The following is a 16299-nucleotide window of genomic DNA, read 5'->3' on the forward strand; positions in this document are numbered from 1 at the left end:
CACAAGAATATCACAAACTTCCAATAAGTCATAGACAAAGTCATAACTTTTAACATAATATGACAACAAAAAATAAAATTCTTGTCCGTGGTAAAATGGCAGAAATGGATTGACATGACAACTTTGTCTGCGATTTGATTTTCGTAATTTATTTTTGGGTACAATACATTAGTACTGCCTTTGTACTTTTTATGTCCCTTGGATTAATGAATACGGTTTAAATCAACTAAAAAAGTGTAGTGGTATATTTAAAACAAGAAACTGTTTTGCTAAAAATGTTGCAACTTCTCGAAAAATAGCTTTGGTATGATAACAAAAGATATAAAAGTTGAGTGTTGTCTTGTTGTATTATCTTTTTCATTACTTGTGTTCCATTGAGACTAACAAGACATGAAAGTAAGAAGCCGTCAATATCTGGGTATGTATACGTAACTGTACAGAATCGGGAATTTTAGGATTGTGACGTCACGAAGTCTGCGTGATTTATTTACAGTGTACACAGCATTAAAATGTTAACTTGTTGTTGCAAGTAAGCGTAATATCATTATCTATCGTCTGGTACGGATACACGAAGCAGTATAGCGGTGGGCTCCCGCTAGGATGGGCGGCGATGTCTGCCCCCTCCGAGAGTGCTACGAGCCCCTCACCGTGTGCATGCACTAATATATCGCTTATGCAATTGTTCCATGAGCTAAAGCAGAAGTTTCCCGGCGTCCCTGATCATGTTGTGTCAAACACTATTGAACTTTACTGCCACGATAAACAAGCTTGTGAGACCCACTTGCATAAAGAAATCAAGGCCTCCCTAACGCATGCATACCATGCATCCTCGTCGGCAGCAGCGCGTCAGCTCAACGAACTCAAACTTAACCCACCTGGAAAGTGTCGCAATCAGTCTATAACCAAGCATGAGATTGCCAAGTCTTCAGCAATAAAGTCTGTCATTTGCCAAGGACCTCAGACTGCTATATTAAGCTCACCTATTATAAATGATAGTGACAAGAAACTAAACACTGATGCAAATCAAAATCTTGTTGAAGAAATAAAAGAAAAGGAACAGGAGACTAACAACAACTCAACACCTGTAACAGTCATCAATTTAGACAATTGTTCGGTGAAATATAATGCTGATACTCCTAGTGACATTGAATTAACAAATGAGAATGTTATAGAACAAGTAAATGCACCAGTTTTTCCAACTCCACTGGAGAAGATTATCAATTTGGAACAGCCAGAAAGTGCAGGTTACAGGATTCTAAAAAGCAATAAAATTAAAAGTAATTTAAACGAAAAGCTAGAAAAAGGGAAAGAGAAGAAAACATTTAAAAAGGAGGAATCAATACCTGTTACACAGGAAAAGTCTACAGAAGTATCACAAGAGAAAACTACTGAAGTGTCTCCAGAAAAACCAAAACGGCCCAACACACTAGATTTTGTTAAACCAAATCCAGATATTGCATTTAAACAGACATTGAAGGAACCAGAAGTAGAGCCAAATAGAACTGTATCACCCATACCAACTAAACATGAGAATCAAGCTAAAGACACCAACACACCAAATTCACAATACAGGATTGAAAGAGGGTATCCTCTGAATTTATCAGTTAATGTTAACTGTCATATGGACTTGAGTCGTTTTGAGAATCCATGGTTTGAAGATTACGATAATCAAAGAGCTATAACTTCGGTAAATTTGACTGTTTGTACACCAACTTCGAGTATGGCTAGTCCGGCAAGAGAGGCGGGGGATGAGGACGGAGGTTTCGAGGGGCATGTGACAGTGACAGTGAGCCCGAGTACGGCAAGAGCCCCTAGACGTAGGGCTCCGCCACCACCGAGCCAGCAGTCGCGGATTGACTCGCCGAGGCCTGCCAGGGCCGCTCCAGAGCCACCGGGATCATCAAATAGTAAGTGCCAAATAGAACTGTTCATTGCATTTGCATCATACAGTTATTAACATTCCCAATGAAACCTTTACTAAATCTTTATTACATAAATAATTTATTGTAAATGCGAAAGTAAGTTCATTTGTTTGTTACCTCTTCACGTAATATCTACTGAAATCTTTTTAAAATATCACATATATACTGGGTAACTTTCATCCCCATAAAAACAAGAACTTGCAATTCGTAACTTTTGGTGGTGTTTAATTCGTTACTTTTCATACGTGGCGCTAACTTCGTCACTATTATATATTCACGCGGGCGATGGCGAGTGTGAAAAACACAAAAGGTTTTGGATGCCATAGGAAATGACTCAATGATAATGGCACAAAATAATTTGTTTTCCCAGCTGACCATGAAATGAAAGAGAGAGACCAGAAATGCTATCTTATTTCAGAGTAAACAATAAAAAAAATTTCTACAACATTATTTAAAACAAAGGTCAGGAAACAATAAGAGAAAATACTCTTTGAGTAAGAGAGATGCCCTTATCTAGGAGAGTATTGCACATTGATAAAGTACAATAAGAAGCTTAGTCACGCTGCAATGTCTTTCAGTGAATAGAATATTTTTTTTTATTTTATGTTTGTATCTTGTAATGCCTAGAAATTGTCAAGGAATCATTGGTATATATGTATATCTTCTCACTTTCTAACCACTCTGCACTTATAATCATGACCCTGATGAGTAAGGTTTAAACACTAAATGAGGAAACCTAAACCATATTGCATCATGTGTGGCTACATTGCCATCCAGGCATAGATGTAGATTTCCACACACTGTTTTCCCTCACCGTAAAAGCATCAGGATTACTCGAGTGCTATCCGAAAGGGGTCTATTTATTGTTATATACTGCCGGGAGCCACATAGCACGTCCATGCTCTTGATTCTCGAATTCTCGATCCGACCTCTCGACTTGACAATTAACTTCATTGATTCTTAAAATTTTTATGGTATTCCAAATTCCAATATTGTAACTTATCATCCCAACTTTTCAGTACGTTCCCTGATCGAGCGGCAGAAGGAGCGGCGCGATCGTCTCGCGAAGGCTCTAGAAGAGGAAAAGAGACGGCTAGCGCAGCTGACGCGGGAGACGGAGATCCTTGCCGCGCCTCCGCCCCCGCCGTCCGCGGCACAGAGCCTCAAGGAATACGTGGAGAGATTGAGGAGTCAATGCGACACGTTGGCAAAGAGGCTAGAAATGAGGGGCAATGGTAAGGAACTTTTTGATTGAATATATGTATTAATGGTGTTATTTTTTTTTTTATTAATAAATTTCATTGGTTTTGGTAAATTTGTCTCTATTTTACCACCTACCAATTTTCATGCGTACATATCTCGGTTTCCCTTATTTGGCTTTCTAACCACACACTTAAAAAGACCTACACACTTTTTTGAATGAATTAATAACAATACTTAATGTTCAAAGAATTGATATTGTATATTCATCACCTGCAAGCAATCTGTCACTATTTGAATCTCAACACCGTCATCGTAAAGTGGTTTTAATATGACTATTTGAATCTCAACACCGTCATCAAGCCGAACAGCAGAAGGTGGCTTTTCAGTTTACAAACCTGTTGGCTCTGTCTACCTCGTATGGAATAATAGACGTTTTTATATGAATGAAGGTATATTTATATTCGCACGTAACCTTGTACCTTCATTTGTATTTAAATAGAAGTACGTATGTACATAGTAGATAAATCACTTGAGTGAGTAGTATGTATAGTAGATGAATGAAACAATATTTTTTCATGATTCACTAAACAATTCATAATCTGACGATAAGGAGGAGTGCACAAAGGAAACATTTACTGACGCACTTTTAATCTGCTTTTTTCGTGAATTACAACTAAGCGACACTTATCAGCTTCAATGCAGGTCAGGTAGCGAAGAAAAACCAGAGTTTTATTTAGAATAGGGTAATATAATATTGTTATACAATAATAGGGTATTAGAATCTCTTTCCCGATGATGTCATAAGAGCTGACTAAGGGAATTAGCTCGCTTCTAGGCAACAATCATGATTCAAGTTGGGTCAGGTTACCATATTAAAAAGACTGAGTAACACCCTATTCCTGGATCATAATCCTGGAAATATATGACCTGGTCTTCTCTCCGGGTAGAATGAAATTGGGATAAAGGCCGGGTGACCACACTACCTAATAATATAATAAAGCTTATTATTAGGTAGTACCTACCGGCACCAATAGAAAAAAAGAATAGGACCACTCCATGACTAAGGGCTAGGCTTACAAACTTGGGATTCTTCTTTTAGGCAATGGGCTGGCAACCTGTCACTATTTGAATCTCAATTCTATCTCAAAGCCAAATAGCTGAACGTGGCCTATCAGTCTTGGCAAAGCTGCTGGCTCTGTCTACCCCGCAGGGGATATAGACATGATAATATATTAGGTAGTGTGGTTAACTGGTAAATTTTAAACTAGCTCTCGCCCGCTTCTCCGCCCCTGTTACGATTAAATGTCAGTTTTTGTCGTTGCCGCAGGAATCGCCTATGAACAAGGATCAAATAATATTTGTATAAAGTTTCATCAAAATTGGTTAAGTGGTTTATCAATGTCAAAAAATCTAACTTTTTATACAATTATTAGTTGAGATTTACTGTCATTACAGATTTGCTTACTGTCTAGATATTTAAGACTGGTACGGTTTATATCTGTGATTTTTTTTAGTGAGCTAGTGAATATATATCGATTATCATTATGGGTTATGAGACAAGATTAAGATATTTATGGATAATTATATTTCTTTTTAACATACATGAGTCATTATACCTGAAAAGATAAAATGACTATAACTAATCAATTCAGTTTATGAGTTATGTGATATTTATCTCCAAATGAATCATAATTTGTAGAATATGTACATGCATTATGTACATATTTAATACTATAGTAGTCAATTGAAAGCCGTATAAGAACATGACATACTCATATAAGGTATAGCCATGTTGCAAGCATGCAACATGGCTATACCTTATATGTGAAAATACATACATACATACATAAACTCACGCCTCTTTCCCGGAGGGGTAGGCAGAGACTACCTCTTTCCACTTGCCACGATCCCTGCATACTTCCTTTGCTTCATCCACATTCATAACTCTCTTCATGCAAGCTCGGCGGTTTCGGGCACTTTTGACCTGACCCTTCACCAGGACGTCCTTAATTTGATCAAGATATGTTCGTCTAGGTCTTCCCACCCCGACCTTTCCCTCCACACTCTCCTTGTATATCTGCTTAGTCAACCTGTTTTCATTCATCCTCTCCACATGACCGAACCATCTCAACATACCCTTTTCTATTCCTGTAACTACATCTTCTTTCACATCACAACATTCCCTTATCACGCTGTTCCTTATCCGGTCACTCAATTTCACACCCAACATACTCCTTAACGCTCTCATTTCCACTGCATTTATTCTGCTTTCGTGCTTCTTTTGCCATACCCAACTTTCACTCCCATACATTAATGTCGGGACCAACACGCCCCTGTGCACAGCCAGTCGAGCCTTTTTGGATAGTTTCTGACTGCTCATAAAGGCATGCAAAGCTCCATTCACCATGTTCCCCGCGTTCACTCTCCTTTCAATATCACTATCACACTTGCCATCTGATGTAAACTTTGATCCTAGATATACAAACTCTTTCACTTGCTCAACTTTTTCTCCTCCAATCAAAATATTACATGCTGTCATTTCTTTCTCCATTTCAAAAACCAGTGTTTTAGTTTTACTTACGTTCACTTTCATTCCTTTCTCTTTTAAAGCTTCATGCATACAGTTTACCATCTCCTGTAACTCCTCCGCTGATGACGCCAGTATAACCTGATCGTCGGCATAGAGCAGACATTTGACGAGTAATTCATTCATCCTTAATCCACTTTCAGACTCTTTCAAATCTGTCAAACAACTATCCATAAATAGGTTGAACAGCCACGGTGACGCAACACATCCCTGCCTAACACCTTTCTCAATCTTAAACCACTCAGTGTGCGCTCCGTTTATCCTGACACAAGCACTCGAATCCTCATATAAGGATTTCAGTGCTCGTATCAAGAGACTGCTCACCCCATGCATAGAAAGTGCTGACCACAATTCATTCCTCTCAACTCTGTCATAGGCCTTTTCCAAATCCACGAATGTGCAATAGACTTTTTGACTCTTGGCCAAAAACTTTTCGGCTATGCACCGCAAAGAAAAGACCTGATCAGTACATCCCATTCCCTTTCGAAATCCCGCTTGAGCATCCCATATTTTGTCATCAGTGAAAATTAAAATAAAAAAATATCCTATTTTCTTGTTTAGAAAAGTAGATAATGCATTTATATTTTCCTATAAGTCGTTTATGGGTATGTTTGTCTTTATATATTTTTAGCTAGAAAACGCCCGCACTCCTCCCGAATAAATCGCAACAACCCGTTAACTTCCGTCCCAGCGGGAATTTTGATAAATTTATTCTTAGTGCACCCCAAGCAACGCATAACATATATAGCTTACTAGCTGACGCGGCAAACGCTGTTTTGCCAATTATTTTTATATATTACTAGAGGCCGCCCGCGACTTCGTCCGCATGGAAACCCTATCAATCCCGCGGGAACTCTGGGATAAAAAGTAGCCTATGTGTTATTCTGGGTCTTCAGCTACCTACATACCAAATTTCATGGTAATCGGTTCAGCAGTTTTTGCGTGAAAGAGTAACAAACATCCATACATACATACAAACTTTCGCCTTTATAATAGTAGTAGGATTACGAAACCCTATTTTTTTCCAAAATAAAATATACTCTATGTTATTCGTGGATAATGTAGCTTTCGAATGGTGAAAGAATTTTTAAAATCGGTCCAGTAGTTTTTGAGCCTATTCATTACAACCAAACAAACAAAGTTTTCCTCTTTATAATATTAGTGTAGATACTCCAAATTTCAAGTGTTTTGGGGATGTGCGTTGTCTGTCAGTTAGTGCACGCAAGCCTTTATAATGCCTATACTCTTGCCTTTAAAATCTCGCTGTTATCAAAGAACAAAGTGATGGGAAGCGAATTCCAGATTTTAGCAGATCGCATTATAAAAGACTAGCGACCCGCCCCGGCTTCGCACGGGTGCAAAATTCGGAAAAAATTATACATAAAAACCTTCCTCTTGAATCACTCTACCTGTTACAAAAAACCGCATCAAAATCCGTTGCGTAATTTTAAAGATTTAAGCATACAGACAAACAGACTAAAATAGCAACTTTGTTTTATACTATGTAGTGATTTGGCGGATAGCGAACTGCTTTATGTAGGTAGGGATGTCTATGTGTTTGGAATTCCCACCTTTCTCAAGTTATTAGTAGTAATTGTTGACATGAAAATTTTCAGAGCCCGACGAGCCGGACAACTTCTACAGCAACATCTACACGGGGCAGCGGCCATCGGCGTACTGGCAGTGCCACATGTGCACGTTCAGGAATTTCCCCCTCCTCAACCGCTGTGAGGAGTGCGACATGCCGCGCATATACGTAGGTACGTCCCAACAGCCCCCCCCGCAGCGGGAGGGCTCAGTGAACTCCCGCCAGAGTGACTCCCCCCTAGTCGAGACCTACCAAGCCATGTCCCGGCTAAACGTTTGAAGTTCCTGTGTGTGTGAAACAGTGTTTTTGAGGCTAATTTTTGATGACTTGTGTTGTGCTTCTAACCTAAGCATGGTGGCATGCCGAATTAACTTTGGAAAGTTCTATCGTTGTCGTGAAATCGGACTAATTTTTTTTTTTAAAGACAATTGGAACTGTGCAAACATATCCTTTTTGAGATTTTATATTGTGAGCAGTTAAGTGTATTTTTGCATGTGTGTTCTTCGATCTACATATGAGAATGTATATATTGGGACAAATAAATCAGGTCGCTTGCCCTTGCTGGCTGTGGTTTGATGTAAAATGATTTTTCGGACATTTACCTGCGGCCTGATGATTCTGTCTATTATTTGTTTTTAACAACTTTTCCCACATGTTCTCTTTTTAATCTAAATTAAAATTAGTTAGTAGCAATTGTTCAATAAAACAGCAGATGTTATATTTTAATATGCAGAGCAAACTCATAAAATTTCGCCGATATGCTTTTAAAATAATCACCTACAACAAGATTAAAGAAAATACACTTTGTTCTAAATTTATAGTTATTGCAAGTTACCGGTGTCCAGCTACTTCTATCTTAATAAACCCACCGCCTATAAATTGTATGAACTGGTTACAGAATATGAATAAAAGCTGGGTTGCTCCCACTAGATGTCAGCACTTGAGCAGGTTCATTAAAGCATTGCCATTGGTTTAAGATTTTTCTCTCATTTCTATATTCTAACTTAACCAAGACATCGGTACATCAGCCAATTTTATGTTTCAAGGAGAAAAAAAGTATCGGAATTGATCACAATTTGAAAGAGAAAAACTTTACAGAAAAAATATATATCAACGCACAGACTAATTTAGAACAAAGGGCACCAAATTATCTGATTGTTTTTTTGAATAATTGCTACTAATACCAACAGTGTATATGTATATAATGTTTCTCTTAAGGCTATAAAAATACGTTATATGATTGAGATTTTAAATAATTATTGTTAGAGTTTATTGTAAAAACGTAGGTATTTATTGTTTAAAATTTTAGGTCTTAGCTAATGTTATTTTAGAATCGACGGCCTAAGTGATTATTACTACAACAATAAATTAGATTTTCAAAGCGGTTTCAAAAATATTTGAAATAAGTACTCTTATTTACGGAACATCCACGACATCGAATAACTTTAACCCCACCTTTAAATACTTAAAATACATATTAGCTTGTGAATCTTAATACTTTATTACCATAAAACCAATAAATATTTGGTGTGAATGAAAGGTAACTAAAATCCCATGAGAAATCATGGCGTGATTCACTTAAATATTTTAATACATCCAATTTACCCATACGCGTGGTAACCAAAAAAAGAAAGGTAGGTTTAGAATTATTCCGCAACATGAATTTATAAATACAATGGGCAGCATAGAGTAAAAAAGCGAGACACAATGAATTTCATGCTACAGTATACGCAATCTACTACGTTTTTATCCTGTGTTGCAAATTGTGAACAGTCCTAGAAGAGCCCTAGGCTTTAAGTCCGCCTTTTTATTTAATTAGTTTTGAAAATAAAAAAAAATATTGCCAATTTTAGTGATCGACGGAGTAAGGGTGGCAATACATTAGCGTGCGTCTGGGAAAGGAGAGTTAACGGGTTAATAAAGAACATTCTTCGTAATTTACGTCTGTATTTAACCTTTTATACGGTTCAGAGATGCATTAAATGCATGCAAGCAAAATAAATTTAATATTTTAATTCCGGCCTTTTGTCAAGACCACAGCCAAAGCTTCGGCAAATAGAAAAGTATATCCGCGTTAAAACCTGTATTATTTGCAATGAATTTACAAAAGTCTCTTTACGTGGTAGACAGAGTCAACAGTTTCGAAGGCTTGAATTTAAGGAGGCATTAAATAAGCCTTGGTCGTCGATTCTAAAAGTACCTATGCTTTGACCGTTAGGCGATTCTACATCACTCGTTGACTGGTCATACACGGGGCATCACAAGATCTCAGAATAAAGACTAATTGCGCCTTGCCAAAAAATATATCTTTTCAAATTATTTATTCAATTGTTGGATTAGGGAACACGGTAAACTGTTGATTGCTCAAGAAATGCTCATGTGATCAATAAAAATTAAAAAAAATAAACACTACATTTAAATTCACAATTTGTTCCTGTGATTAATTTCGATAGCAAGTTACTGTTCATCACAGGGATTTTTACTTATAAGATAATATTTTTAAATTAAAATACAAGATGTAAAAGTGAGCCATTGAACACGAAAATAGTTAGATCTTATTTATTAAAAAAAAAACCATTTAATGCGTAGGCTTCATAAATATTTTTAAGAACATTTCGCTAGCCACATCACAGATAGAACTGTAAATTTTATGAAGAATTTACGTACTTTTAATTTAAATTGCCATTATTTACTTCACTAGTATGTACTTAATGCTACTTTATTTGTAAGTACTTAATATGTTACTAGAAAGTGGTTACAATTGGTTAAGGCCCGAGTACACCAAAAGCAGGTCAGGAGCAGATTTTGAAGAGTTTTTGTATTACAACTCGGTGCAGGCCCGATTTTAAACTACTTCTGACCTGCTTTTGGTGTGCCGGCCTTTCATGTTGCAGTTAAAAATATTTAAATTAGGAAAGTATTTTTCTTTTTAATTTAGGTGCGATAAAATCTTAAAGGTATGATAACTGTATGTTATTATCGAATTTAACTGTGATAGGCCAGGCCTTGAATTATTTAGCTGTCGTAATATTTTGACTTATCATTTATATTTTGATACGTATAATACCAATGTATTACGATTATACAGTATGATTATTACAGTCAGTCTATTAATAAATTACAGTTCGTGATTTTCAAAATGCTGTGTGATAACAGTATACTATTAGGATATTACTTTGGCTCAAGACTAAAATATCACTTGTTTAGATCTTGTGACATGCTGAAATAATTCGAATAGATAACCTATAGCAATATGTAATGTCTTTAGTAAGCACAATTTTAAATTTTATGAATAATGGCACCAAAAAGAGGCCTTACCCAAATTCACAGGTAGCTTGATATACATATTACAGCTTTGTTTGAAGTGAGGCGTAAAACGGAATTAAGTGTGCCTGTCTAACATTTTACTCAAATCGTGTAGTATGGAAATGGAGATAGAGAGAGATGGCGCTAGAGACAATTATCACAGGCAGGGAATTTCCGCTCAATTTACCCTTATTTATCTTTTATACTTTTGTTTGTAACGAATAAAATCAAAAACTAATAGACCTTTTTTGGCGAAATTTGGCACAGAGATAGTATAGACCTTCCAGAAAAACTTTCTTAATTGCCACTTTTTCTTAAAATTCCCTCGGAATGGGAATTTGAGTTAAATGCGAGCTGAGGCTAACAGCAGTCTCTCATACATCTAACCACAGTAAGTTTCAGTTTACGCCTAGTTTTAAACGAAGCTTTCAAACTTGTTATGTCATTAGTCCAATTTTAGATTTTATTGAATTGTGATCGACTTTATGTATATTTGAGATTAAATAAATCGTTATTATGAATTTTGTCCTTTGAATGTTATCGATTTTCCTACCTTATATTTTGATTCGAGGTAAGTTTTGGTTTGCATATTAATCCCATAACATGCTGTTGTATCAAACGAATGCTGTGTTATTTTGGAAATTTATTTATTAAAATTTGTTCTTATTTATTTATTTCTGCGCAGTTCGGGATGGAATAACAGTGCGTGTGACACCGGGGCGGCGCAGTAAGTATATCAATATAAATTGAATATTGGAAAGAAATATTCGGCTGAAATTAAGACAATGAATTGGCAATTATTGGCAATAATCATTTCAAAATTTTCGTTCCAGATAATATAACAAGATCGTGGGTTTTATGAGATGCGCGTAATTAAACGTGATCGTAGTGGTAGATCAAGGCAAGCCTTCACTCGCGATGTTATGGGTAAATTATGTATTTTTCATGCCAAAATACCTAACAAAATACCACCAATTGTTCAAAACCGATCTATTATCAACCAATTGTAGGGAATAAAAAGTTAAAAGGCTGATAATTTTGGTCAGTACGGTCAGCAAATGAACAACTGTCTATTTTTGGATAGAGAACAGACATCGCGAGCAAAGGCTTGTCAAAAAAATATGTAATAAATACTTAACTATCTTAAGTGCAGTAGTACGATTTGATCAATATATCTGTGATATTCGCATTTGGTAGTTTAGAATTAAAAAGTCTGATTTTTGTGTTGTTAATGTTATTTAATTTTACACATTCCAAAACTGATAATCGATTTATTTTTGAATATTGCGTTCTCTTTCCTATTCTTACTGAGTGCTGTTGAACCAAATGCGGATAACTTTCGGTTATTTACATTTCAAAACTGCTGCACTTAAGTTGGATAGGAAAATAATAAATATATAATTACTTAATAAAATCTAAACGTTATAGTTACCGTTTAGCAGTAAGGTTACGAAAAAAGTAAATACTGTCTCAAATTCGTTCATGATGTTTAATGGAGTTTATCGTATTTTCAGATTAAGACAATTCATGATTGATTACTTAAATTAAGTTAAAAATCTTGCAGGCCAAGCATTTGCATATGATACGTCACATGTCTTTTTTGAGATAAAAAAGGTAATTTGCTAATTACCCTTTCTACAATGGAATTTTTAAAGGCACCATATTTTAACATTTGTCCTTAGCGCACCGAATACCTAAATTCAAATGTAAAACGCTTAGTTAAAAATGTAAGTACATTATAAATTATTATAATCCAGGGATTACTATAATAAAATTTACAAAATGAATTACGAAAACAATTTGCATAGTATTTGTTTAGTATAATTTTTATAAGAAATGTTTATGTCAAAAATGATGTTTCTTTATTGTTTCAGTAAGTTAGTCCTTAAATAATAAAAAAAGTAAACGAAAATAGTCTATTTCTGCATATCGAACGAAATAGGGTGGGACTGATATTGTAAGTAATGATGTTGAGATAATGGAGATGTAAGTAAAGCTTATGTACAATCAAACTGCTCAAATTCATCTCAATTACCGCCTCAAAGTCATTGAGTTATAACCAGGGGGTAACTTGGCATTGAAACGTTGACTGTACAGTAAATAATTTTAAGTACAATAATAGTTTTTCTTTCAACGTAAATATGAAAAGTTACAATTTACTTTTTGGTTATTGTCTAAATTATATAATTTTATGATTATGGAATTTTTTAAATTTTTATTATGTTAAATAATTTGTCAGTGATTGAATAAAATACTTACTACATTACCAAGGCATCATTACTTTTTAATTCAAAGAAAATTATAATTTGTTTTGCCATCCATTGACATAGAAAGAAAATCGGTCCGGTAATCCTAGTCACATTTCAATTATGTAAAAACGAACGAATTAATTTTTTTAAACATTTACATATTAAAGTCATAAATATATCTGAGATATAACGTTTGTGTACTTATTAAAGTAAGTTATTTACTTGTAGATAAAACCCTTGAAAAATAAATAAGTGTATATGAAATATGTTTATATTTTTAAAAAAAGCTCATATTATTAGAACAATAGTAGAATTGAGAACCTCCTATTTTGAAGTCTGTTAGGAATTAAATGGTACCTAAGTAACAATCGAACCATAATAATCCCCCAGTTTAAGAAACGATTCGTGTACCTAAATGGAAACATAAAAAAATCATGCAAGCCATAATTTATTTAATTAAAAGAAAAAGTAGAGCATGTGAAAGAGTTTGTTTATCTAGGATCGAAGTTTACATCAGATGGCAAGTGTGATAGTGAAATTGAAAGGAAAGTGAACGCGGGAAACATGATGAATGGAGCGTTGCATGCCTTTATGAGAATTCAGAAACTGTCCAAAAAGGCTCGCCGGACTGAGCATAAGGGCGTGTTGGTCCCAATATTAATGTATGGGAGTGAAAGTTGGGTATGGCAAAAGAAGCACGAAAGCAGAATAAATTCAGTGGAAATGTGAGCGTTAAGGAGTATGTTCGGTATAAAATTGAGTGACCGGATAAGAAACAGCGTGATAAGGGAAGGGAATCTAAAAGAAGATATAGTAACAGGTATAGAAAAGAGTATGTTAAGGTGGTATGTCATGTATGGTCATGTGGAGGCGATGCATGAAAGCAGGTTGACTAAGCCAATATACAAGGAGTGTGGACGGAAAGGTCGGATTGGAAAGGATGTCTTGGCAAAAGATCAAGTCAAGAGTACCGGAAACCGATGAACTTGCATGAAGAGAGTGGATAAAGCGAAAGAAGTATGCAGGGACCATGGCAACTCTCCTACCCCTCTGGCAAAGAGCCGGGATTTTATGTATGTATGGCGCTCTTTGTCAATGATATGTAAGACATTGTGGAAGAATCTTGCACCGGGAGCACAAAAGTACGACACACTAGTTAGGACATTTGACTCAAGGGCTCCAGTCTTATGTAATAAATAATCAAGAGTCCAAATACAGGTATCTGGAAGAAGAAACAGCTAAAGTTTCATAGGAAAACATGTTGTCTAACGTACTAGTACTGTAACTGTAACTAGTAATATTTTCGAAAAATCCTTCACTTGGTGCCTGATTAATAAATTGGGCTGCAAATGAAACTAGTTATAAAGTATGGAAATACTGTAAATTGAAGATGTAAACTTTAAAAAGATATGTATTTTGGAATTTCAAATATATATTTTGATGTCAATTGAAAATTAACATCGTGAAACATTATACCTACTGTGATTTCTAGTCAAGCTCTAAACTTTTTTTAAAATTATTCCAGTATTAAACCTGTGCTCACTATGGCTAAAACAACTTGGAGTAGTAGATATAATCTTTTAGGATGAGACCCAACAGTATTAGAGCCATGTTGGATAATGGAATTGAGACTGGTATATGTTGCCCGCCTATTGCTTCAAGGTGACTCCCAAATAATTATAAACACATTAAAGATCCTCATTTTATTATCTAGTAGTAAAAATTGTAAAAGGCAAAATACTTCAGTTCAATCAACTTAACAACATAGTACATTCATTGCAGTATCATCCAAGTTGTTTGTCTGTTGTAAATAGTGATATACAAAATATCTATGTAATATACTTGAACTGGAAATAAATTATACAATAAACAGGTGTTCTCATACTTTCTATTAAAATTTGTATTGTACAGATGTATTGTATTCAATGTTCATTTAGTGCTTTTATAGGTTGGTATCAATATTGTAAAATATCATTAGGTATGTATTATTTTATTTAACCAGCACATTTATCAAAATAAACTTGTTACTGAAACTGTTTTTAAGTTATTTATTCTATCCATTGACAATTACACAAAATAACAGTACTTGATATACCTGGTTGTTATATAAATAACTAGAGAAAAAAGAGTACTTATACTATCTTAAGCAACTAATATTTACACTATATTTCTATATTGCTGTTCCTCTTTCCAAATTTTGTTTGATCTCTGCCGTGTGCTCCCCATAGAATCGCTCCAACTTCTTATTGAACTTAGCATTTCTCTCATTGATATAATCAATATCTGCATCATCATTGTGAATACGTCTACGGGAATATTTAGCACGCTTTGCTATCTGACCCTCCAAATCATTTACCATTTTATCAACAGCCTCCTTACGATCTTGATGCATGCCGTGAATAATAACATTTGGCCCTCCATAGAATGCATCACCATATTTTTGTTTTTCCTTTTCATACTGTTCCATATCAGCTGCAGGCATATTTTTTACTAACCTATTGTACTGACGCACGGTCGCTTGCTCATACGTTGAGAATCCTTGATCCGGGTTCTTTTTCTTCTTTTTACGCTCTAGTCTCTCTGCTTCTGTTGCAGAAATGTTAAGAAGTTTAACTCTGTCGTAATTTTTACCCTCTTGTTCAGCCTCTTCGCGTTTATTCTGGTCATCGAGTAACCACTCAGCCTGGCGACGTTTGGCTTCATAGTTCGGAGGCAGTTTATTCCTAGCTTCTTCAGCGACAACTTCCTGATGATTATGTGTTCTGGCCTCGTTACGAGCCGAATGTAAAGAACGTAATCTCTTCATGCGTTCTGCTTGTTTCTCAGCAAAAGTCATTGTTTTCTTATCTGAAATATCTTCAGCTGAACTCATTGTGGCTTGCAATGCCTAATTTTTGTGACCCAAATATTTTTATTGATTGTTGTTAGGTAATGAGACAGAGGAAATATATAAATGAGATTACACAGAAATAATCAAAAACAAAGGCAAATTCCAAAATCACACGTTAATAAATTGTTTACTGACAGTGACAGTAGGGATGCCAATCTGATATCGAAGAATCGTTTAATCGATATTTGAAGCCCAAAAGATATTTTTTTATTAAATATTTTTGTAGTACTGTATCGATTCATAGAATTTCAAGGGTGAAAGTTTTAAAATGATAAAACAATTTAATTTTGTTAAGTATGATTTCTGCTGACAAAAACTAAAGTATTATATTGACGAAATATGTTTATTACATTTATAAACAAAACTAATAATAAATCTAACTAATTAAAATAATGCAAAATACCTGTCACTATTTGAATATCAATCCTATCTTAAAGCCAAATAGCTGAACGTGGCCTATCAGTCTTTACTAGACTGTAGGCTCTGTCTACCCCGCAAGGGTGTGATATAGATGTGATTATATGTATGTATGTATGCAAAATTTCTAAGTAAAA

General features: G+C 35.2%; 2 protein-coding genes across 3 annotated transcripts; one reads left to right on the plus strand and one right to left on the minus strand.

The window, feature by feature from the left end:
* The first annotated feature begins 96 nt into the window (after window positions 1–96).
* LOC106134313 (uncharacterized) lies at window positions 97–14063 on the plus strand. Of its 2 annotated transcripts, XM_013334330.2 has the most exons (5): window positions 97–1907; window positions 2942–3157; window positions 7329–7472; window positions 11292–11333; window positions 11440–14063. In XM_013334330.2, exons 1-5 carry the CDS (start codon window positions 611–613, stop codon window positions 11466–11468), a joined length of 1728 nt encoding a protein of 575 aa, XP_013189784.2. In that variant the 5' UTR covers window positions 97–610; the 3' UTR covers window positions 11469–14063. The 2 variants fall into 2 exon arrangements, with proteins under 2 accessions (XP_013189784.2, XP_013189783.2); XM_013334329.2 differs by lacking the exons at window positions 11292–11333; window positions 11440–14063 and having other exon boundaries at window positions 7329–11127.
* On the minus strand, window positions 9822–15898 carry LOC106134258 (pre-mRNA-splicing factor Syf2). Its single transcript, XM_013334254.2, has one exon. The coding sequence runs from the start codon at window positions 15725–15727 to the stop codon at window positions 15026–15028; it is 702 nt and encodes a 233-aa protein (XP_013189708.2). The 5' UTR covers window positions 15728–15898; the 3' UTR covers window positions 9822–15025.
* Window positions 15899–16299: the final 401 nt, after the last annotated feature.

This window comes from Amyelois transitella, chromosome 17 (genome assembly GCF_032362555.1).
Source record: "Amyelois transitella isolate CPQ chromosome 17, ilAmyTran1.1, whole genome shotgun sequence".
NCBI lineage: Eukaryota > Metazoa > Arthropoda > Insecta > Lepidoptera > Pyralidae > Amyelois > Amyelois transitella.